This window comes from Heterocephalus glaber, unplaced genomic scaffold, assembly GCF_053883595.1.
Source record: "Heterocephalus glaber isolate CG9 unplaced genomic scaffold, H.glaber_assembly_v1.0 deba00001465, whole genome shotgun sequence".
Classification (NCBI taxonomy): domain Eukaryota; kingdom Metazoa; phylum Chordata; class Mammalia; order Rodentia; family Bathyergidae; genus Heterocephalus; species Heterocephalus glaber.
Window position 1 is genome coordinate 3,432,380 of NW_028258312.1, and position 25,536 is coordinate 3,457,915.

Here is a 25,536-nt window from a genome sequence, read left to right on the forward strand (position 1 = left end):
AAAAGAATCATACCACAGTGATATATGTGTGCCCATGTTCATAGCCGCACAATTTGTTATAGCTAAAACTTGGAAACAGCCCAAATGCCCATCAACTGCAGACTGGATAAAGAAAATGTGGGGTTTTTAAAAAATAAAATGGAGTACTACTCAGTCATAAAAAATGAGTAATTAGAGACATTTATAGCTAAGTGGATGCACACTGAGGCAATACTCTTAAGTGAAATAAATAGGACACACATGTATAAATACCGAATGGTTTCTCTGATGTGAGAAACTGAAAGTGTAAATAAGTACTGAAATGTGTAATAGGTAATGTGAAATAGGAAGAAAAGGGGCAAAGGGGAAGGAAGTGGGAGGGCTAGGGGAAAGGATAGAAGGGAATGGGATTAATATGAGAAAATGGAAAAATAGGAACAAAATCTTTGTAAATAGGGAGGAATGGAGGGGTTGAAGGGAGGGCTGGGCAAGGATGAAAAATAAGAACCAAGAGAGATTATGTAAAGGTGCAAATTTCCAATGATGAATGTCATTATATTGTATACCTAAATTATATCAATGATTAGAATGAATAATCGATAATGCAAAATAGGAAGAAAAGGTCCAAACGGGTAGGGGTAGTGGGAGGGGCAGGGGAAAGGAAAGAAGGGAAAGGAAAAATGCTGAGAAATGGAAAAAATGGAAATAAAGTCTTTGTAAATAGGGAAGGGTGGAGGGTGTGAAGGGAGGGCCAGGAATGGGGAAAAAATGAGAACCAAGATGCATTATGTAAAGGTACAATTCCCAATGAGAAATATAATTGTGTTGTGTACCTAAAATGTACCAATAAAAGAATTTAATAAAAAAAAAAGAAAAGAAAGAAAGAAAAGCACTGATACAGCCTCATGTGGTGGCACATGACTATAATTCTAAGACTGTAGGAGACTGATGCAAGAGGATCAGAAGGTTGAACCCAGCCTGGGCAATTTAGTGAGACCTGTCTTAAAAAGAGAGAGGGGGAGGGGCTGGGGATTTAGCTCAATGGTTTCGCTGCCTGGTGAGCAAGCGCAAGGACCCGAGTTCAATCCCTGGTAATAAAAAAAATGAGAGAGGGGGCTGGAATAGATGTAGCTCACTGAAAAGGCTGTAAGTTCAAGTCCTAGGACTGATAAAAAAAAAGAAAGACAGTGAATAAGAATTCTTAGAGTTTAAAGTACCGTGTCAGAATTTAAATAATCAGTGTACAGTTAGGAAAATAAAATTAAAGAAATATTCTCAAAAGTAGAACACAAACAAAAAAAGATATATGGAAATCAGGATAATAAAATTATTGAACCTAGATATGAAACATTCAGTTAATGAAATTCTGAAGGAAAAAAGAGCAGTGAAAACATAGAAGATATTAATAGCAGTATCAGAGAAAGCAAGAAAGTGTTGTCTTAAAAATATGCAAAAAGGTTTTCAATTTAGGATTCTATGCACAGATTAACTATAATTACATGTGTAGAATAGAGACATTTTCAGAAATTTCAGGTGTCAAAGTATGTATGAGGTATGGTTGAAAAATATAGTAAATATTTAAAATTTTTAAAATTTTATTACCAGAAGACACCTGCGATCAATCCCCCTCATAGTACTCCCTCCTGCTTGATACACCTACCCCATCTTTCTTGCCAGTTTCTGAAGCACTTCTGAAGTCTTTTTTGTGAGTGTCTTTAACTATGCTGTCGATGTCTTGAATTGATTTGAAACATTACCTTTTGTGATCACTTTTCCTTTGGGGAAGAAGCAGAAGTTAAACAGGGCTAGATCTGATGACTAAGGCAGATGAGGACTCACCATAATGCAAGTCTGCCTTTCCATTGGAAGTCACTCAGCAGTAGCGTTCACCGTATTTTTCATCACAATTGGTCCCAAAACTGCTTCAGAAAGTGGCAAGAATGATGGAATAGGTGTGTTCAAAGTGAGGAGGAATATTTTGAGGGAGATTCATGATAATGTGTATTTTACTGCAATAAATTTAGGGCGAGGTTGAGACAGAGTCTCACAATGTAGTTCAGGTTGGCCTCGAACTCACGGCGATCCTCCTGCCTCAGCCTCATGAGTGCTGGGATTACAGGCATGCGCCACATGCCTAGCCTGTAATAAATTTTTAAAAATTTAAACATTACCATATATTTCAACCACACTTTGTACCTGTTATGGAAGTGTTCTGTTTGCAAACAGGAAGATACAGTACACAAAAACCAAAACAAGGACTCCTAAAACCCAGAAATATGGGATCTGTCATACAGAGAAGCCAAAGGAGTTGCCTAGAAGGTGATGAATCATAGCAACCTGTGTGCAGCAAGCTCGGTGCAGTTCTGAGCCTGAGGGCAGAGGGACTGATCAGGGCAGTGGAACTTGTGATTAGCTGGGTATCTATCTGAATTGGGAGGAAATTTGGCAGTTCTCTTGGAAAGTGTGGGCAAAGAATTACTGGTAATCAAAGGAAAACTAAGTAAGTGGTTAATGTACCTATAGAAGAATAGAACTCTATCCCTAGAGTGAAATTTAGATAATCTGTGAACAATATTTATGTAGTTCTGTTTATATTAAATCATTACCCAAAAATTTGATGCAAAGGCAGGGCCACACATATCAATGTTAGATTATTAGATATAAGTATACTGGGGACAAGAGGAGAGGGTAAGCCACAGTAGTGGCATAAAAGAACCATGTCCACCCTGGTAAGAGCAGGATAATAGGCTGGAAATAAATGGAGCAAGGCACTCAGACATTTCTCTTAAGAAGTCTGGCTTTGAATGCAAGAGGACAGAGTGCACAAAAGAGAGGGGGTGTGGAGTCAAAGTAGTTGTATGTTGTTTCAATAAGAGACTTGAGAATGTTAAAATCTAGCTGAAAGTGTTTGTTAGAGGGCAGTTGAATATACAGTGGACCCTCAAGTTAGGACTGACCTGACAGACGAACAATTTGAGTTGATTAGGTTAAGGGAAGATTCAACTGCCTCTTGTTATCTATAGCATGTCAACATCCAGGTCTCTGTATTGACTTAGTTACAACCAGCCTGTGGGAACTGATCGAGTTTGTAAGTCAAGGGTCCACTGCATGTGAGAGGTGGGTGCAGTGTTAATGAAGGTCATTGAGAAGACACAAGGTGACTGGACTCCGTGGCACAGCTGGAGAGACTGACCTTAGTTGTTAAGATAGAGCCATGAAAAACAGGGAGCTGTTGGTGAGTTTTTATTTTTGGTACCAGGAAGATGAAAGAGTTCCATTCTTTTTCCTTTGGAAGGAGAAAGCAAAGTTATATCCTGAAGCAAAGATGTCATGTGCCACAGAGTTGCCAGGGGAAGAGTGAATACTACTTTGCAGAAACAGTAGTTGGTCTAGACAAAGGCGGCGAGATTGTTGAACTGTGTGTGGCCCCTCTTGAGGTTTATGATTGTGGATTGTAGTGAATCTAATGTGCCTTTACATTCCCCCAGGATTGTTTAGCCAGCTATTTGGTGCTGGACCAGAGAACCTAGGTAGCTGGATTCACCTGTGTGTGCTGTTATGCAAAAAAAAAAAAAAAAAAAAAAATGAGGGAAGTGTTTTTTTTGGCATGCATGTAATTGAAATGGTAGACTAGGAAATCTAAGCTGAGTAAGGTGGACAGTGAGGAAAGATGAAGACCTGGTAGAAAGTAGTGAGGTCAAGAGGCAGCCCTATTAGATAGAATGAATAGAATGAGAATAGTTGAGGAGGTAGCAATAGTAACAGCTTTTATTGAGTCAGTGCTGTAGTGGCCCAGGTCCTACTCTGCATTTTAATTATATTCATTCATCTACTTCTCATAACAGCACTTTGTGGGTGATTCTGTTAAAACCAAGGCACTAAGTAGAAAAGCAGTGTGTTTAAATCATACAGCATTTCAGCAGAGGGATGGGGTTCATATTCAGTTAGACCATTGCAGGAACTGACTTGGAGGATTGTAGACTTACAGACTGTGGAGTAACCCATCATTGGATACATGAGTTCAACAGACAAGGCCTATGTTGTATTTATTGTCTGTTTGCAGCCCCTCTCGGTTGCTTGCTGGCTTCTCAAAGCCTTCTCAATACCAGTTGGTGGTGTGCATTTCTGGGGCCTGTCATAGGGCATACATGTATGACTTAACTGTGTGGCTAGTGAACAGATACGTTAACAGGAATTAACTGCAGTGAGATTTGCTGTGGTGTGCTTCTCACGGCCAACTGATAATATTCCATTCTTTCATGTCTTCTTTGTTTTCCACAGGAAAGCCCACAATAGTGGTGAAGACTCAGATCTAAAGCAAAGGAGGAGGTAAGACAAAAACAAAGTGGGAAGAGAGTCATGGAAAGGGAGCAAGGACTAGCAAATTAGCAGTACTCAAAGTTAAGGCAAGAGTGAGGGGTTCTGGGGGGATTTTTATGGCTGCTTAAAGGGTGCTATCTTATCTGTTTTGTGTTTTTTTCCAAAAAAACCAGTTTTGGTTTCAGCTGGTTCTTAGTCTCTCATTCCTTCCATCCTTAGACATTTCTCGTGTTTTTTCCTTCTCCTTTGTATCTCAGAGGAGCTCAATATTACTATATTATAAAATGTTCTAAAACTTGGTGGCTTAAGGCACAATATAGATAGATATAGATATAGATATATACATGGGTGTATACATATGTATAAGCATACACATACAATTCTGTTGGTTGAACAGAAAGTTCTTTTTTTGGTTATTTCTTTTCTTTTCTTTTTTTTTTGGAGGGGGAGAAGATAGAGTCTCACTATGTTGGTTTTGAACTCACTATGTAAGCCCAGGCTGGCTTCAAATTCTCAGTGATCCTCCTACCTCAGCCTCCTGAGTGATTATGAGCATGTACTACCATGCCCAGCTCTTTCTAAAAATTAATTAATTTGTATTAGTACGTGTTTGTGATACATCATGAATATATCCATCGTGGGGAGCTGGTACCTGGTACACGTACATATCGCATTAAAGCACTTCATCTAGTCTTGCTCAGATCTCATGAGGCTGTGGCCAGATGGCAGGTGAGCTTTGCCTTCCTCTCTCGTGTCAGGATCTGTGCAGAATGGCTGACAGTGTGGGACCTCCATGTATGATGTCTCCCTGTCGCTAGCCCAGACATCTTTAGGTGGTGACTGGGAGGAAGCAGAAGCCTCCAGCCCTGGAACTGGCAGAGTATACCATGCACCTCATTCTGTTGGTCAAACCAGTCAGAGGACACGCATAAATACAAGGACAGAGGAAATATATTCTACATCTCTATTTAGGGGAGAAGAAGGGGAGGGAAACAAGACTTTTGTCCATATTTGGTCCACCACAGGGGCTTATAGCTTTGCCATGTGGGAGTTTTGTTGAAAGCAATTGGTTTTTGTGGTTTTTTCTGGGAACATGATGACATTTGCCTTAGTCCGCTTTCATCTTGCCCTGCCTTGCTGTTTCCCTGAGCTGGAGACTTATTCAGGTGTCTGAGTTCAGAAATGCTGCCTGGGAGAGGGATAATGCAGGTCTTTATGTTTGGATTAGTAATTTTACTGCAAAATTAATTCCCAAGAACCAAGTGAACCTTTCTGAAATTTGTTATAAACATGGGTTTTTTGTTTTGATTTTCTTTGTGTCTTTAGGTCACGCTCACGCTGTAACACAAGCAGTGGTAGTGAATCAGAAAATTCTAATAGAGAGCACCGGAAAAAGAGAAACAGGTAATATTGGAATATTATATCTCTGAAATCAGAGACTGCCATTGGTAATAGAAACTGCATGTCCATGTATTCGTAAACTCAGTTTTCTTATCTGGTGCAAAGGAATCTGGCACTATTTTGAAGCACTAGTTTAGGAAACCTCAGCTTCTCTGAGTTTCTTTAGGATAAGATGATTAAACAACTTGACAGGGAGGTCCCTTCTTTTTCTTTCATAGGATTCTATATTTAGATAGAGTGTATAGTGAACTTAAGGCTGGTAGGGAAGTTTATTACTTTGTAGAGAGATTCCTCTTGAAGTATGTTTTAACGTGACGTTACTGTATTTTACCCAAGGCAAAATAACATACACTGTTTTATAGCTTCGTCTCACCTATATCTACATGCTAATATGTTTTTACATTTATGCCATTTATTTTATTATGTCATTTAATTTATATTTGTAAGATTCATTTTTTAAGAGCTTGTTAGTAAATCATTGACATGTAATAAGCGTTAGTGTTGGCTTAATACATTAATCACTTCTCCCTAGTTCCAAAATATTTATTTGAAAACAGGTGTTCATGTGGTTAATTAAAAAAGCACCAAAATGGTAGTCAGAGGGAGTTGGTTGCCTTTCATACCAATTTCAAACCCAGTGGTTCTCAATCGGGAGAGTTTTGTCTTCCCCAGCCCCTCCCTGAGAACATTTCACAATGTCTGTACATGCTTATTTCTGTCATGGCTGAGTGGAGGAGATTGCTACTGACCAGGGATACTGCTGAGCATTCTCCAAAGTAGAGGACAGCCTCGCAACAAAGAAGTCACTAGTACTAAAATATAGTAGTAGTGCCACTGTGGAGAAACTCATTTTCACCTCATGGAGAACTCTGGCCTGCTTGCTTTACTTTTCTAGGTCGCCATTTTTTCCTCTGTGAGGTGAGGAAGTTGGACTAGATAATCTCCAAGGTTCTTCTTCCATGCTTGGAGCCCGTGAGCTTGTCACAGATTGAATTGTCTGCCCTTTAACTACAAAGCCTGTATGATAATAGCTCAGACAGCAGTGTAAGAGTGGACCACTTTCTTAGGAACACTTTCTATGTGGAGCCTTCTTAGGAGCTGGAATTAAGCCAGATAGATGTGAGATCTCAGTGTATATGACACCTTTCTCAAGGAAACCATTTTAGTTTCTTTATCTGTAAAAACCCAGTTGTGAGAGGTAGCTCTCCCTTAGGTACTCTGGTCTTGCTCTACAATTCAGTATTTTTGCACAAAGAACAGAAAACAAAGCCAAAAGTACTTTTTTCCCTATTTAAAACTTGTTCTTTTTTATCACACCAGTATTTTAACAAATATATTTGTTTTGCTTAGTATATTCTAAATTATATTCATAGATGCTCTATTCTCAACTGCTCAGAAGAGAGCCTGTTTAAAACGCAGTGTCTTTTGGGACCAAATGTGCTCACAATGACATTTGTTGTTAAAAATGAAACACTATTGAAAGGTTGCCACTAAATCCTTAAATTGCTCATTACTGATCTGGCTGCACCAGCTTCAATGTTCCTCCTCACTGTTTCCTCCCTTAGGAGTTTTTCCTGCGCCCACGTGGACAGTTTTTTAAATTGGCTTTCTCAGTGCTAGGCAGAAGTGTGTTTTAAAATGGCAGTGGCTCTGAATGTTTAAATGTGAATGCACTTGGTAAGGCCAGTAAGGGGAAATCGCTTTCAAAGCACACTGACACATTTTATGCACAGGACCCCAAAAGCTTTCACAGTCATTTATTTTACCTGTAGACATAGTGCCCTGGGGGTATATAAGTTTCTGTGCCTGTGGAAGACGTGGTGCAGAGTCTGGCTCTCAGGGGTGTAAGAAGGAATGGGCGAAGGAAGAAGTCTGTCTTTCAGTTCTGATCTCCACCTCTGGAGATTCTGGAGCAGCAGGAGACAAGGTAGAGGGAAAGAGTCTGCAAAGCCATTACATTGCCTGTGGGAGCCACTTCCCTCCCTTGCTGTGCTACTGCTAGTCCTTCCATCTGATGTTAGCTCTTTACGTTTTGTCAGAACGTATTCATTCTACACCAGGATGCACAAGTCTGAACATTTAAACTGTAGCGCTGCTCCTGTCTGAAGATGTCTTCTGTCTGTGATGAAGGGTTCTCTCCTGATGTCTGACTTTCTACTTGTGCAGAAGACTTGTCTTTTGGGGAGAGTGAGTCTCTTCAACCTCATCCGCCTTTCCTTTTCTTGGCTGCCAGTGGGGCCAGCAAGCCCTCAGCACTGCCCTTTGTGCTCTTATGGAAGGACTTAGGTGACTCTGGGTTGGGGTGTACAGGATCTGGGACATGCTGAGGTTCTACTTCTTGCCAGCAAGGTTCTGGATTCAGCCTTGGATGTTTCATTGCTTTCCCAGCCAGGTCCATACCCCACACACTCTGTTTTCCCGTCTCCCTTTGGGAAATGGTAGCCTGTGGAAAGGGGTACTTGCTGGGCAAATTTGCTTTTTCAGAAATTCTTTTGAAGTCCGTGATGTGTTCAGTTTTACTTTTGGAGGTTGTGTATAATTTTTGGAGTAGTGTTCCCTGTGGCACTTCTTGGTGGATTTTTGCTTTAAGATAAAGGAAGTCTTTCCTTTTAGGCTTGAGTGCACTCTGTGGGAATGTTTTCATTTGTTTGTTTTGGTTTTTTTGACACAAAATCAACCCTGCGGAGCTTAAGCTGCTTTACAGTTTCCTAGAGTAACAATTTAAACATCTCTTGTTTTATGTGAAGAGAAACAAACATTAATAAAGTCATGTTTGCAAATTAACTTCAACCACAGTAGGTTTTTAACTCCATTAAAAAAAAAAAGTCAAGGGCCAGGGATTTAGCTCAGTGGCACCGCACCTGCCTCGCAAGTGCAAGGTCCTGAGTTCAATTCCTGGTACCCCCCCCCCCAAAAAAAATTGCACCAACAAGGGAAGCCTAGTACTAGAAGCAAGGATTGTTATTTAGTTTAAGTTTTAGAAAACTCCAGTTGTAAGCATCCCTCTCTTACTTTTGGCCCCTGTACTAATGAGGGCAGATATATGAGGTTCATTCCAGTGTTGCCCAGAACACCAGAAAGAGTCACCCTTCTCCTGTAGTTACTGGGGACATCGTGATGTCTTCCCTTGTCTCTTTCCATCTCAGTATTTTCTTTACTGTTTTCACAGTCTGAATGGGTATCTCACTATCTTGTAGATTTTGAGGTTTGAGAGGATAGTTTTCTACTGTCTTTTTATGACCAGCTAGCAGTTGGAGCAGAGTTATTTTTACATCTAGGATGACAGACAGTCCTTTTGTTCCCTTAGGTTCTCTCTGTTACTTTGTTTCTTGTTTTTGTCTTTATATCCTGTTATTTTCCTCACCCAGCTTCCCTCTTTCTCTTTCCTACTTTTGCCTCCTTTCTTCTGTCTTCTCTGAATTCTTTCTCTGTTGAGGAGCCAGTGGTTTGTCATAGAATAACCCAAGGATTTGAATCTGGGTCTCAGTTCTGCCATGTGCTGATATTTGACCCTGGACAACTAATTTAGCTAATACAAACTTTAGAGTTCCTTGTATTTGAAGTGGAGGGGGACACATCTGTAACAACTGTTGTATTTTGTTAAGTGAGTCCTGTAAAGATTTAGGGGGCTCTTTGAAGTGAGAGTGTGTGGGGAGTGGAGCCTCACAGTCCTGCACCCAATTCTGGAATCCCTGGCTCTTGCTCACCTGCTCTCTCCTGTCACGCTCTAGCGGGCTTTTCTGTTCTTCATTTGGTCCCGTCTGCTGCCAGTCTTCCACCTTTCCTAAGTTTACACATTGGGTTATTTTCATACTGTACATTCTTAGTCTTGATTCAAGGGTAGGTTTTAGGGGTCTCACAACTCTATGAAATTGTATATAGAACTGTGTGTACTTCAGATGCACAATTTGACAGAGCCAAAGTCTAGCTTTTATCAGATTCCTAAGCCAGTGTTTATTTGGCATCTACCCCTCAACCCCGGTCAGACTTAGTGTTCATTGTGATCTGAGTAGTAAAGGATAGGTTGATATCGAGGAAGTAACTTGGTGTTTCAATTCACTGATAGAATTAAAAGCAAAAATGTTTAAACTTTAGAGATTACTTTGCTATACTGATTTGTGAAACAATCCATTTGATTAAATTCATCAAGTTGGGAGCCTTCCAGGTACTGGCAGTAAGAAGTTAACGATCCATGTGAATTTTAGATTGTATTAGCTTTTACTAGTTAGAATCCTGAATCTTGTTCCTGAGCTCAAAAGGGCCAGACAGTTCATCGCTATAAGTTTGAGCCAATGGTCCATGCCCTGGGCTTGACAGTACATGTGCTAAAGGAGGGCCAGGAAGCTGACTTATCAGAGTGAAACCTTTCACAAACTAGCTTTCCCTAAAAATACCTTGAGCTTGATAAAATATTCTTCACATTCAGAGAAAGCATTCTGCAAAATATCCTTTGTGCAATTGAAGGAAATCAGAAGTCCTTTGGATATCACTGGGGAGAATCTTTGGATTATTCAGTTGTTCCTTAGCTTTGATGTGCTGCTTGGCTGTTAGCATTTTGAAGCAGGAGCTTTGGAGGGGTGGGTGACACAGAGAAGTAGTCTGATATTTTTGCATAAATATGAAAGTGGGAATAACTTGGGAGCCTGGGGAGGATTAAAAGAATATGAGAAACCGGGGAAGCTTGAGCAAGAGAGGACTAGAGGGAATTGCAACAGGGAACCCTCTGAACCTTTCCCTCATTTTATCCTGGCGTGTTTTTGTCATAAACACACAAGTTACGTACATGTGTGTGCATGCACGTGCACGTGCAAATTAGGGAGCCTTTGTTGTGTGGATCTGACATGGCTTTGAAGAGTCCTGTAGCCATGAGCAGGTTCCTTTGCCCTCTAAATCTTCTTTCTCGGTACAAATTGGAATAATACCTTCCCTGCCTACCTCACAGGAGGCTTGTGAAGATCCAGGAGATAATGGATGTGCTGTAAAAAAGTAGAAAATGCCCCCTGCATAGGCAGGTGTATTAAATTAATGAGAACATCCAGCAGTGCTCGGTGCTATCTGAATTCCCTGCAGTATCTGCATAGTGCGGTGCAACTTCATTGAACAAAAACGGAAGTTAGTATTGTGAACATGAATTCATTCCGGCATGAGTGTTGTTAGTTTCTTTCTACCTTTTAGATGTCTTTTATGATCTATTCGTCTATTAGATGTCTATTAGTATCCGAATAATATATTAAAGTAGTTCTTAAAATGTTCCAGTCTTTTATATTACTTTTCTGAAAAAAGAATTCAGCCCTGTAACAGGGACAATATATCTGAGTAGAACAAATCTAGAAGATCCTGATTTTGTTGTGAGAGTGGTAAAAATGTTACTGTTCTATACCCTAAGGGAAAAGGTCTTTGGGATGTCAGCAAACTCAAACCAATAGGCTTTCTTTGACTTAGCCTAAAAATAGATAACTGCTTCCTTCCAAGAAGCATCTCCTACTGTCTTGCCCCTAATTTACGGGCAGCAAACAAGGTAAAAAGTGTGGTTATGAGGAGGACAGATCATAAGGAGCCAGTGAAAAAGATAATGTTGACCATAACACCGATGCAGGGGATTCTGGCTTATACTCTAATAGGACATATCAAGATTTAGACCTACAACACGGGTGGTCTGAGGCTTCTAGGGCATAATCAGAGTAGACCAAGATGACTGTGAAGGTAGAAGACTGCAGCAGCTGTGGAATGCTGTCAGATTACCGAGTGGGAGCAGGGGCAGAACAGGTTAAAAATTATGAAAACAGGAGAGTTTAAAGAGAGATTACAGAGGTAGCCCATTTTAGTCACAGAAGCATAAGGAGAAAGTGGAAGAGAAGGAAACCCTTTTAAGAGCAAATAAGTATAATTTATTGATAGTAGGGTGGAGGTGGGAAAAGTAAATGAATTTTTTGCTTGCTGGTCTTGGGAAGCATATCCACAGATGCCTGGAACCAACATAAATTTTCCTAGAGAAGAAAAACTACTGGAAAAAAAAAATGAAGATTACTCTGGAGCAGGCAATCCAACAATGAATGCAGTTGATGAGAACACAAGTTCACCATCAGTTGGGACCTGCTGGTTTAATTTTTAGTGGTCACATGAAGCAGTGGTCTGGAATGTTACACTGCAGTTGGAGTACAGGTTTGCTTCAGTGTGTCTGCTTGGCTTGGAAATAAAATACAAGTAGAGAAACGCTGAGTTTTAAAACTAGAAAAGATATTTGCAATAATCTTGTACATGAAGAAACTGAGACCTGACCAAAGGAGACAGCAATTTGCCCAAAGTCTCTGAATCGGATAATGGCACAGCTGGGAATAGATGGAGCTTGAGAACAAAGTGTGCTGCTCACATCAGCTTCAAGCTACCTTGTACATGTGCTCCAAAAAGCCTGCTCAGGGTTAGCATTAATCATGGCCTTTATCTCAGCGAATTTGAAGTAAATTAAGAACTGGTATAAAGAAAGGTCCTATTAGGAACAAAACTGATAAAGAGAGAGGACAAAGTGAAATCCAGGGGATTTGTGTAAGAACTCATTTGGTAATGTGAAGAATTTTACAGAAGAGGCAGAACTATAATTGGGAAGAAAAGAGAGATCAGGAATAGTTATTATCTTTATTATTGTTATCAAACGATTATATGGCATTTCATGTTCAAAACCTTGGCAAACTTTAATTAAGTGTCAGATGCAGTTCAAATCTAAGTTGGATGAATAGTCTAGAGAAGCAGGATGTAAAGGTTTTGTTAGAAAATACAATTGGATTCTTCTATTCTGGAATGTTAGAATTTGCTATATTTGAAATTAACCCTCACCCTATACATTAATTAAAAAACAAAAGCCGTGTTACGTGTACTTCCTACTCTGTTTGCTCTCTATCTTTGTAGATGGGGAAATAGGCAGCATATAGTAAATGTAGACTTACAGGGTCTAAGGGGACAGGGAAGGCATATTTGGTGGTTTTCTGAGGTTCATCTTTTGTAGTGTTTGAAAATAAATAGATCTGCAGTATAAATTACAATAGAATCTTTTTCCCCGTTGAGAATTTTATAATTATGATGTAAAAGCAGATTTTTGACTCTTTAAAAGGTTCACTGTCAACACATGGCTTTGCAGTATTTTTATTCTTCATTATATAAATCCCTACATCAAACATAGCCAAGTGTGATGGTACACACTGGAATCCCTGCACTCTGAGAGGATCTCAAGTTAGCCCAGCAACGTAGCAACTCAGTGGGACCCTGCCTCAAAAAATGAAAACAGAGCTGGGATGTAGCTCTGTGTGAAGGCCCTGGGTTCGGTCCCCAGTGCCAGTGAATAAGTAAATAAGGCAGGAAAGAAGCCTAAAACAAAGCAAAAAAGCCCCACTTGTATATCCCACAACTAGGAATAAGACTTAAAAATTAGAATTATTTTAGGAGACATGTCTTTTTCCTTTAGAGATTTCTTTATTCATTCATACATAAAATAGGTAACTCTTGCCTCATAAGGACTTGAATGCTACAGTAGTCTTCTTCTGAAGGTCAGGAGTTTGTCTTTCCAAGCGGCACCTGTATTTTCTGGAGCAGCTCAGCAATGGAAGATGTGACACTTCCATTCTTGTAATGAGGCACCATTAACCAGGGGCCTTTTGTAAGTGTGTAATTTCAAACTTCATTACAGACTGAGGTAGTGACACCATCATTACTCTGGAAAATGTGCTTCTGTTGTGACTCTCCAAAGGGTCTTACATTTTTAATGGATATTGTTAGAATATTTATGAAATGGCATCGCCAGCAGAGGGCATCTGTCTTTAAAGCTCTTGGGTCACAAGGATAATAGCTGACTGGGTTTCATTGCCCTCAGTTGAGAATTTCAATTAGAAAAGTAAGTTAAAGGTACATGCTATAATCTTAAATTTGTTTTGATTTAGTCTTTATCATAAGCAAGGTAAAAGAAATATGCATGTATATATCTCAGGAGTTTGGTTTTTTTCATCACAGTAAAGCCTTGAGTATTGAGTTAATCTGATAATCCCACAGTAAATGAGAATGAACACACAGTAATTGTGCTTCCCTTTAAATGTCTGCATTCTGATAAAAGTATGTGTTTGCCTAAGTCAGGCTTTTGGTTTGTTAGTTGGTTTGAATTTTCAAAAATATTTAATGATCCCGACTTCCTGATTTAAAACATATATTTCACATTGTAAAATTAATCCTGCCTGTAACCTGTATAGTGATTTCATTCGGAATGGAAGCTACAGTCTAAAAGCCCCGAGGGTTAGGAGTTAGGATACCTGGATTTTGTGTCTGATCTGAGATCCAGCAGTCAAGCTGGGGCTTCCTGTGGAAGGAGAGGTCACTGCTTGCCAGCCTAACACCTTCCCTTTGACTCTTCCAGCCTGATCCGTCAGCCCTGGAAACGTCCAGAACTGCTGTTCCTAGCAGGTCTGGTGGGTTCCTGACTATCATGTGAGACACTGGAAAGGCTTGCAGGTGTAGGTTCTGGCCATGAGAATCTGTGTATTTATTCTCGTGCATGCACATTCATGTAAGGGGGTGCGCATGCACCCATATGGCATTTTAAAATGGGAGTGTTTGTTCCAAAGAATGATGAATAATGACGACTACATGTAGTATACCGTCTCACATTTCTTCAAATATTTCTAATGTTAAGGTCCATAGCAGCATTTGTTCAATTTTAATTTACTCTGTATGTGCAGTGAAAAGAGAGAACTATACTCTTAAATCTGTGAAAAATACCATGACTGTTTCCTGTTACTCTTCAAATAATAGCCTATTAGAAATGAAAACTTTAGTGAAGAAATAGATACACTTCAAAGGCTTGGCATATGTTTCAGATAATTTTTTGTTGAACACAGTTCCCCTTTAACCTACAGATTTAAGTAGTTTCTTCCTCATAAGGTTCTGTTCTTTTCAACTTGAATTTGCTTCACATTATCTTTGTTTAAATTCTATGTGAAATGAGTATTTCTCACCATTCACTGTTTTGCACTTACAAGCAAACCCAGCTGCGCAGCCTATGGGCTATAGTAAGTGCTGGAACAGAGGAGCTGAAAAGACATCGGTTCTTAGAGAAATGACACAAATTTGTCTGTTTCCACACTGTCTTTCCAGAGTAATGACTGTGCCTCTGCCTCCGTCCGTTCGTGGTGCTCAGGCTGTCACAGTACGGGCTGGGATCCTGACAGTTCTGAGCTGCTCTCCACTCAGGGAGATGCCCAGTTAGGGCAGCTTCCTGCTGAGCTTACATAAATTAAAAGTTAATTATTCACTTAAACAGGTGTTTGATTTTTTCAAGGAATATTTACAGATTCACAGCAGCATTGTAGTGCATTGGAGACAGTATTTACACGTTAATTAAGTGCTTACTTCAGTTAAATACTTGCCCCCCCCAACAGCTCACCTCATTATTAGCAAGACTTGATACATCAAAAGTCTAAAACTTCTGCAGGTTGTGGTCCATATAGTGCCTTAAAATTCAGAATTGGTTGCCAGTACCTGAAAATTGGGAAAGTTGACTATAAAAGTCAAGATTTGTGAATTATCTTTTTTTTAAAATGACAGTATTTGATAACACTGTCCTTGGGCTCCCATGCAAGTGCCTGTGCTCCCCAATACCACCTCCCCATTTTCCTTCCCTCATTTACATTCCCTTCCTGGGGACACATCAGGTGTCAGACCCCCATTCCTTCTGCCACATGTGGGCAGCCACAGCAGAATGGTGCAGGCTTATTCAGCTGCTGAGTTAGCCTGAGTTGCCACTGGAGTTAACTTTTGCAGTTTTAATTCTGTCTTACAAAATAGCATCTCTTGTCCATGATAACTTTGACATTACTATGAATTTTTAAAGAGAATTTCAAAGTAAAATTACTTACTGCTGTTTTAACTAGCACATTTGTCTTAGTTGCCTTTTTTTCCTTGCTGAAATGAAATAACCAACACCCAAAGTTAAAGGAGGAAAGGTTTATTTACCTCACAGCTTGTAGAGGTTTCAGTCCATAATCAGCGGGCTCCAAGGCAGGGTGGCATGGGAGAGGGGCAACAGTCCATTGCAAGCAGGCAGGCGAGAACCAGCAAGGGTGGGTGGCACTCACACCCTTCATCCTAGTGCCCTTGGGCCTGGCATTGCACCCTGAATCAATTCTAGTGTCACACATTCTAGATCCAGCCACTTCTGAAAAAGCCCCACCTATGGCCTCATGAGGCTTTGGGGGGGACATCTAGACAGAAGCCATAACAACATTTAAATATGTTTGTTTCATAGTTTAAGATTGGCACTGTAGCAGTATATCACTGTTTCTATTGTGAAAACTTAAATATATTTTAAATGAATTTTTATTGGACTTTTTTTACTTAGAAAAGTTTAAGTCAAAGATTACTGTTGTTATCATCAAAAACTTAAATCTGGTTTTTTGTGGGTTTTTTGGTACCGGGGATCGAACTCAGGACCTTGTGCTTGCAAGGCAGGCAGCGGAACCACTGAGCTAAATCCCTGGCCCTTAAATCTGTTTTTAAGTGAATTGTCATCTGACACTTTTTTCTTAGAAAAGTTTAAGACACATAGAAGTCTTTTCATGACTAGTATATTTTTATATATTTAATTGTGACTATTACGTATTTACATTTGTGTGTATGCAAACATAAATTCAGTTAACACATTCTTAGCTTAGAGTGATTATAATAAAATTGCTCCTGCTTAAATAACTTTAAAAACAACCTTAGGATGAACCAAGAAAGAAGGCACTGAGTATGGATATTAACTTTAGATGAATGATTTTGCTTTTCAGAATACGGCAGGAGAATGATATGGTTGATTCAGCACCTCAGTGGGAAGCTGTATTACGGAGACAAAAGGAAAAAAGCCAGTCGGACCCCAACAGCAGGCGATCCAGACACCGATCTCGCTCGTATGTGGGTTTTTATACCTTGATTCAAACACACTGAGCTTGAAGTAGCATGTGGATGCTTGGTTCTTCTGATGTGGTTTGGTCAACCCTGATTATGCCATTGTTTATTTGTCATATTTACCCTCTTATATTATAAAATTCATTAACTGTTTGAAGCTGTTGAAGTTGGAGCACAGCCAAAACAAAATGTCATGGAAACAAGGCTATCAAAACCATGTTTTTGTTTGGTTTGTGTTATTTTTAAACAAATGCATACATCCAGCTGGCTAAATAGGAATGTCTCCAACTGGCTAAATAGGAATAGTCTCCTTTGTTAGTGAAATACCTGCCGCTTCTCTCAATTTGAGTCTGCAGAATTCTCTGAAGTCTTGTTCCAGATTGAACAAGATGTGAATGTCTTCCCATCAAATTACCATTTGTGATCAGTAGTCAGTGAGTGATTCATTATACCCCAATGTTAGGATTTGCGTGCTCCTCCTGTTGCTAGGCAATGCCATGTGTGAGCACAATTACACAAAATAGTGAGATTGCCAGTCCCCCAAATTAATTTTCTTCAAGCTGATAGTTGCTTTGTGTGTGTGTGTGTGTACACATGTATGTGTGTTTAATCTGTGCTTCAAGATTTAGGCCACCCTCCCTACTCTATTTCCCAAAGTATCCTTTTCCAGTGACCTGGGACTATCTACAGATCCTTTTGTGATCCCAAGTGGTAAGATGTATGGCATTGCTTACTTATGGGAAGAGGGGGACTGGGGATGTAACTTAGCAGCGCCTCACCTACCCAGCAAGCGCAAGGTCCTGAGTTTGATTCCCGGTATCGGAAAAAAACAAAACACCAAAACTTATGGGAGGAGGGATCAAACAGTGGAAGGCTGTTGGGAAGTCGAGCCAGAAACAAACTGGATTAGGTGTATGGGGAGTCCTGAGGGAGACAGGCAAGAGGGTTCAAGATCAGGTTAACAGAGTCCAGGGAAGGAATTCAGAGGATACCCTCATGGGACTCTGCCTTAGATGCTTTTCCCTTTTGATTAGAACTTAACCCAGAATGTTTTTTTTCTTATCAGTAATACAGCATTAATGAGCAATGACTTTTTTGTGATAGAAAACCTGCTACTACCACTAAGCAGTATAATCTCTTATGGATTTATTTATTGGCCCATGTGTCTTTGTGGGGAATCTAATTAAACTGTTGTTCAATTTAAAGCAGAAGTTACTTTTTATGCTATTGGTATTTGTAGGGTTCTTTATATAGTCCAAATGTAAGTCCTTTCAGGTGTATATATTGTGAATACTTTTTGCCAGGTTATGTCTGGCCTTTTCATGTTACTAACATTGTGTTTGGATGACCACACAGTTTACAGTTTGATAAAAATTAGTATATCAGGGGTTTTGTGGTTGTCTTCTTATTTTTTTGTAGTCAAGTCTTTTTTTTCCCTTTTTTTTCCTGTTGATACCGGGGATCGAACTCTGGACCTTGCAGTTTCGAGGCAGGCGGCAGAACCACTGAGCTAAATCCCTGGCCCTCCTCTGTTTTATCTTAAGGAGTATTTGCCTACCCCAAGGTCACAGATATACTTTCAAATCTTTCCCTAGAAGCTTTGTAGATTTTATTCTTATATTCAGGGCTGTGATCCATCTCTAATGAATTGTTCCATATGTGTGAAGTAGAGATTGAGAGATCTTTCCTTGTGCTTACCCAGCTATTTCAGTACCATTTGCTGAAAACACTATTTTCATTGAAATGCCTGAGAGGTTTTCTTCGAAAATCAGTGGACTTCTTACTGTATGTGTGGACCAATTTTGTTTTATTGATCTATTTGATTTTTATTGATCTACCTCTATGCTACCATGTTGTCTTGGTTACTGTAGCTTTTTAGTGCAACTTGAATCAGTGTAGTCTCCACCTTTTGGAGGGGGGAGCTTTTTTGAGACAGAGTCTCAATATGTAGTGCAGGCTGACCTTGAACTCCTGGTGATCCTCTTGCCTCAGCCTCCCAAGTGCTGGAATTACAGGTGTGCGCCATCATACTTGGCTCACCCCCAACTTTTTTGTTCGTTTTTTTTTTTAAGATGGTTTTAGCTAGTTTATGTAAATTTTTGAATCAGCTTGTCAGTTTTTACTACCCACCCCAAAAAGCACTATAGATGTTAGATTAAGATTGTGTTCAATCTACAGATCAGTTTAGAAAAAATTAATATGTTACCCATCCATGTATTTAACTTCTTTTAGCAGCTTTTTATAATTTTCAGTAGTTACTGTATTTACAGTATTTTAATTTAATTCTAAATATCCAAAATTTTTAATGGTATTGAATTGCATGTTCTTAGAATTTGTTTCCAATTGTTTGTCAGTAGAGTATATAGAAAAATGTGATTTTAAAAAGTACTGATAGGATATCTTGCCATCCTTCAATCTTGTTAAATTCATTAATTGGGCCTAGAAGCTTGCCCTCCTTTTGCGGAAATATTTTGTATTTTCTAAGTTACAGTCCATGTTTGTAATTAGAGGTTTTTTTCCTTTATTTCTAATCTTCTGCCCTGTATTTATATTTCTCATGTTATTGTACTGGCCAGCTTCTCCAAAAGTGTTGAATTAGCATGTCGAAGAGAAGTGGTAAGAAAGCAGATGTCCTTGGCTTATTCTTTCTTGGAGGGAAGGACTGAACATGACACATTAAGACTGAGGAAGATGCCTTCTTTTCCTAATTTGCTAAGAGTTAGTGAAATCTTTTTAAAAAATCATCAATGAATTTTCAGTTTTGTTATGAGCTTTTCCTGCATCTGTATACTTTTACATGGGTTAATTTTTCTTTAGTTTGTTAGTGGCAGAGTTACATTGATTCAGTTTTGAATGATGCATCTGTTTATTCGTAGGATAGGCCCCTTGGGGCTGTGATGCTTTATCCTTTTTGCGTATTGCTATATTCTGTTAGTATTTCATTAAGATTTTTTTCTAGTTTATGAGCCCAATATTGATCTGTAATTTTTTTGCAATGTCTGTCAGGTTCTGGTAACAGTTATGATGGTCATTCAAACTAGTTTGGCAAATATTCCTTCTGTTTTCTGAGTTAATGTAAAATCTGCATTATTGTTTCAATATTTGACATAACTCACCAATGAAACTCTCTACTTGGAATTTTCTTTGAGGAAAGTCTAAAATTGTAAATGCAGTTCCTTTAACACAATGGCACTATTCATATTTTCCACTTATTATGTGTAGGTTTTGACAGTTTGTATTCTTGAAGGAATTTGCATACCCACGTGTAGATCTTCTCTAAGTCTGTTGCTACTGACTGTTCTTTTCCCCTCCTTCTAGTTAATGGCTGCATCTCGTTGACTCTTTGCATGTCTAGTAATTTTTTATTATATTCTGGACACTATAGAAGAAATGGTAAAGGAAGTCTAGCTTATGTAATCTTTATTTAAAACTGTCAGATTTTATTTTGGTAGACAGTTGAATTGCTATTGGATCCCCCTTGATCTTATCAGGCTTGTTTTAGGCTTTCACGAAGTGGGACTTTTTAGGTTTTATCATTAGCCTAGATGTGTTTCCTGTCATAGGCTGGTCCTTACTCAAAGTGTAACCTTTCTGGGCTCTTAGTTTAATGCACACGGTGCTCAGCATGGTTTCTCTACAGAACTTCACCTTGCCTGGCGTCTCTGTTCACTCTTGGCTCTGTAGCAGCTGTTCTCAGTTAGGCCTCTCAGAGCCTCACCTGCTCATGTGCGTATTATCTTCTCTAAACATACTTGGCCTGTGTTTTAGGAAAACCCCCATGCAGACTTCCGGAGTCTCCGGAGCACCTCTCTTTATCTTGTATCTGGCACTTGAGTTGCAGCCACCGTCTCATCTCTGCCTCCTCAGCTCTGTGAGAGTGTTGCTTCATGGGCTGTACCTCCCCAGCACGACTGAAAGCTGGAGCAGCTGGGGGCTCACCTTCTGCTTCCCTTCTCTCAGAGATCACAGGCTTGTGCTGCCTAGTGCCTGCCTGCAGAGAGTTGCTTTGTATATTTTGTTTTATTGTATCGTTATTGAGGGTGGAAAGTTTGTCTGATACCAGTTACTCCATTGTGACAAGAAGTAGGAGTTGAGGAATACTCTTCTGAGGTGGAGAAATATCTTTAAATTGGGAATTGCTTCTATCAGATCAGCAAAGATCAGAAAAAAAAAATTGAGACAGAGTCTTACTAAGTCACTAAGTTGCCAAGGCTGGGCTCAAACTTGCAGTCCTCCTGCCTCAGGCTCCCAAGTGCTGGGCTTACAGCTGTGTACCTCCACACCTGGCTTAAAATATTACTTAAACATTCCTGTAATGTTACCTATGTGATAAAATATCAGGTCAGTTAGGGGATTGTCTCATTACAGTTGTATGACATTTCCCCAGTAAGAGTTAGATGTATCTCTTTCTGCAATTTATTTGTCAGCAAACCATAAAAAGATTTAGCAAATGTTTGAAGTAATTTTGTAACTGAGCTTGATGAATTAACTAGATAGCTGATAGCACCAGAGTGCAGGTCATATAGGAAAGAAGTCTGTAAGGAGTGGTTCATTCAGTAGTTGCTCTGACTGGATGGAAAGCAGGCTGAGAAAGAGTGAAGAAGCTGTGTTCCAAGTGAGAAGCGGTTGTAGCTCAGAAAAGATGGTGGTGAGCTGGGCATGGTGGCGCACACCTGTAATCCCAGCACTTGGGAGCCTGAGGCAGGAGGATTGTCGAGAGTTTGAGGCCAGCCTGGGCTACATAGTGAGACCCTGTCAAAAAAAAAAAAAAAAGATGAAAGAAAGAAAAGATAGATAAGTATGCATTTTGGAAGTAGAGCTGCCTGTCCTGTGAGAGGAATTATGGATGACATTTGGTGTTTGAGCTTAGCAGCTGCCGTTTTACTAAGAAATGAAGGAATAGGCTGCAGATATGTAGGGGAAAGAATCAAGATTTCTGTTTGTTAGGTTTGAGATGCAAAGTAGGAAATCAAATGGAGATGTGAAATGTGAAATGGACAGCTGAATAAAAATGTGTCTGCAAAATGATAGATTGCTTTATATGGAACAAAGTGGGACGTCTTTTTTATTCAAGTTTTGATGTCAAAATTTGAAGTTTATTGACAATGGTGGAAAAAATACCCTCTGGAGGGTGTTGTCAGAACTCTGTCCAGGTCCTGAGACTCCCAGTTTTAGCTCATTACCCTATCTCTGTGAGCTTCCAGCTCCTCATCTTTACAACGTGGATAATACCATCCTCATGGATTTTGCTGAACACCAAGTGAGGTCACATATGCAAAGTGCCTGGGACAAATAAATACAATAGCAATTACATTATTAATCACTCTAGGTCTTGGTTAGTTTATCTCTAGAAATACTGCAAGTTATTTAATTTTTTACTTAAGATGAAGAGATAAGTGAAGATACTAGAGCAGGTTAACTTACAAGAAGTCCTTAAAAATGAGAATTTAGGAGCCACTACAGCTTTCTTTAAAAGTGGGAACAAAGCTAGAGAAGTATGTGAGGAAAATCTAAAAATTTTTATATAAATGCATATAAAATATAAGTGTGTATTACATATAGCATATATAAAATATATGTATTTGCCATTTCAAATATATAGTAAACTACTGATCTCTCAATTACTCCCATATTCTTAAGATCCTGCTGCAATTTGTATAAATTGCTCATGTAGAATTACCTCAGAGGGTCAGAAGTGATAATGTACTTTGAGACTGTATTGATGATATATTGATATTATATTGATACTGTTTGTATCGATGTATTGATTCATTCAATGAATGAATGGGTTTTTAAACCCCTAATAAAAGGCTAGGGAATGATATTCACTATTAAATATTAGAGTCACAGAGTACAACAACCCCTGGACCTTGTCTGATAAACTCTTAAGTAGAGGGAGGTCCAGCACAGTTTTTAGTCCATTGCCATACCATTGATGCTTACAGTAGTAAGGTTTTATTTAACCTGCTTTCTGCATGAGTGAACCTTTACTCACTGGAATTTGCAAAAAGGCATTGAAGCTCAAACAATAGTTGTGGTAGGGTGAACTTGTGTGCAGGAGTAGGCTTGGGCTCCCTCTGGTGGCAATAATGTCTTACTGTTTTATGAAAATTATTGAAAATGTAGATGAGGCCAGTTAAACACAAAATAGAAGTCTGGTGTATTAGAAAAGATTTAATGTGAAGTTGCTGGAAATGACGCCTGTGTAATTTTCATCAGTTAGGTTGCTGGGCTCAGGCTTCCTAATGCTTCCTTAATTTGAGGAGGGAAGGAGGGAAAATAAGACATTTATTCTTGACAACTCAGAAATACGAGAATTACCAAAATATTTATTAAGTACTTTGAATGCTCTAAATAAAGATAATTTTGTGAATTTACACGTTTTCAATTCTGAGTTTCCTTTTGAGTCAGTGGTCGGTGTAAAGATCACTAAAATAAGTCAAATGTTGCTATGTTTATTGAGTATAGTATACAAAATATAGTATATTACGTATTATTAGAAAATATATAGAACATGCCGTTCTGTAACATTTCTTAGATAATTGGACACTTTAGAGGATGTACAAAAAAGATTATATGCAATGATGGAGTTTAAATCCTTTGTAAATTTAAGAGTTCTAATTTGGGAGTTTTGGAAGAAAGGAAAGTGATTTGTAAATGAGGTCTCATAAAATAATTTCTGTGATTGATTTAAAGTGGAATATTTGTATGGGTGTATGTGAGGGGTGTTTCTGAAAATAACAGACCAATACTGGATTGCATGTTTATTTTTTACATATGTTATAACTACAGACAACTTAGGGTTCTATTTCTTTAGTGTTTAGGTAAAACATCTGCATTATTAAGGGTCTTTTAATTAAGAAGAATGACTGAAAATTCCACAGGTTTCTAAATCCATAATATGATGTTGAGCTGCAGATCATGAAGTCATCCTTTATTATTGATTAAAGGTGTGCAGATGTAAGCATAGAATAATATTTTCCTCATTAACATGTAGCTTATGTTTCCTATTTTTTCAATTACAGATGATCTAGTTATCAGAGGAAATTAGCTCTTTCTTTTTTCTTGTCCCTGGCTTTAAGCTATTTGAAACTACTGGGCATTTCAGAAGTCAGTATAGTTAAAAATTATGATGCTATATAGACTTAAATATATAGAATAAATTTTTGAATCTTTTAGGACTAATATTTATGGATAAAAGGACTGATGATCTTATTCAAGTTAAGATAACATTTCTGCTAACTCTGGATAGGAATGAAAGATATTTCCTATGGAATTAAAACAATAGCATTTTTTAATATATTGAAAAAAAAGACCCTAATTTTTTCCTAAAAATTTAGGTAAGAAATTCTCCTGGCTTATAAATAGCAGAGAATAGAAAGTCCAAGTAAAAACAATTAGCTGGACACAGTGGCACACATCTATAGTCCCAGCACTCCTAGAGGTTGAGGCAAGATCTCTTGAGCCCAGGAGGTGGAAACCACCAGATCCACCTGAGAGGGAGACAGAAAGAGAGGCTGAGTGGAAACCCCACCAGAATGCCTCAGTGCTGCTCTTACTAACTGAGAAACACGAAAGCATCATCATATGTGGAAAGTGACACTGAGCCCCCAAAATGCAGGTAGAGATTATCTATGTAAAATTCCACCGGGCAGAGTATAGGGTTTGGGACTTTTCTTTGAGTCTTTTATTTAGATCTTTTTCCTCTTGAGGGGAGTGAAGAAAGCTTATCATTTTGTCACTGGGAAAAAAGTTCTGTGGCAACAATTAGAATAATAATAGATTTCTAGTGTTCCTTTCTATAGTTGAGGTTAATAGTTAATACTTTTGAGATTCGGTTTCTTACCCTAGGATGTTAAAGACAGTGGTATAACTTCTATTCAAGTCATTTTTTTTTTGGCACTGGGGATCGAACTCGGGTCCTTGAGCTTGCGCAGCAGGCGGCAAAGCCACTGAGCTAAATCCCCGGCCCTATTCAAGTCATTCTTGAGGAAGAGATTTGTGGGGTCGGTAGTTAAAGAAGGAAACCAGCATAGAGTGGGCGGCAGCTGGAGTGGAAGCCAGAGCAGGTTCTACCCTTGTGGGCCCAGGTTTGGTACAGAAACACGATGTGAGATGTCATGTGAAAGATGAATCAGGTGCATAGTCCGCTGCCTGGGCTGTCTCGCCAGTTGCTTTTTCCTTGAGGATGTTGCTTATACTAGGTGATCACAGATCGTGTTGGGACCTTTATACAATAATAAGTTCAGGACCAGTTCATCTTTTGTTTTTGGTACTTGAGATCGAACTTGGGTCCTTGTGCTTTTGCAGCAGGAAGCAAAACCACTGAGCTAAATCATTGGCCCACGAGTTCATCTTTTGGCTCTACTTATAAATAACTAGCAGGATCAGAAACAAAACCCCGGAAATACTCTCATTGTACAGTCACCAGAGGTTATGTGGACACGGCCCTGCAGTTCTAAGCTCTTTCATTAAATGAAGATCTGCTTCATTTGTGGCTGGATTTTGTGTGGTTTTCCTTCAGTGGCACCAGCAGATAAAATTGCCTGGTGTCTTTATTCTGACCATCACAGTAGCTGTCCCTACCTGATCTTTCCTTGTCTGGTCTCAGCTGGCAAATAAGACTTCACAGTCTAAAAACTATTAAAGTTTGCTGTTAGACTGTAGAGGGAGCATGTATGCAGGGGTGAATATTGTTTTCTTCACTTATAGGAGAAGCCCCGATATCCAAGCAAAAGAAGAATTGTGGAAGCACATTCAGTGAGTATTGGGTTTGGTTTTTCTTTTTTCTTGTACCAGGGATTGAAGTTGGGTCCTTGCGCTTGCGCAGCAGGTGGTGAAACCACAGAGCTAAATCCCCGGCCCTAGTTGTTTTTAAATCCATGTAGTTTTAATGCAGTTACACGAAAGATC

The 25,536-nt window shown here is 39.1% G+C and overlaps 1 protein-coding gene across 3 annotated transcripts in view; it reads left to right on the plus strand.

Moving 5' to 3' along the window:
• Epb41l4a (erythrocyte membrane protein band 4.1 like 4A) overlaps positions 1 to 25,536 on the plus strand; it is a 252,670-nt gene that overhangs the window by 220,541 nt on the left and 6,593 nt on the right. For all 3 annotated transcript variants that reach the window (XM_021255867.2, XM_004841779.4, XM_021255865.2), the window contains 4 exons: positions 4,261 to 4,308; positions 5,626 to 5,703; positions 16,506 to 16,625; positions 25,336 to 25,383. In XM_021255867.2, coding sequence (XP_021111526.2) covers positions 4,261 to 4,308; positions 5,626 to 5,703; positions 16,506 to 16,625; positions 25,336 to 25,383 — 294 coding nt within the window. The remainder of the gene's footprint in view (positions 1 to 4,260; positions 4,309 to 5,625; positions 5,704 to 16,505; positions 16,626 to 25,335; positions 25,384 to 25,536) is intronic.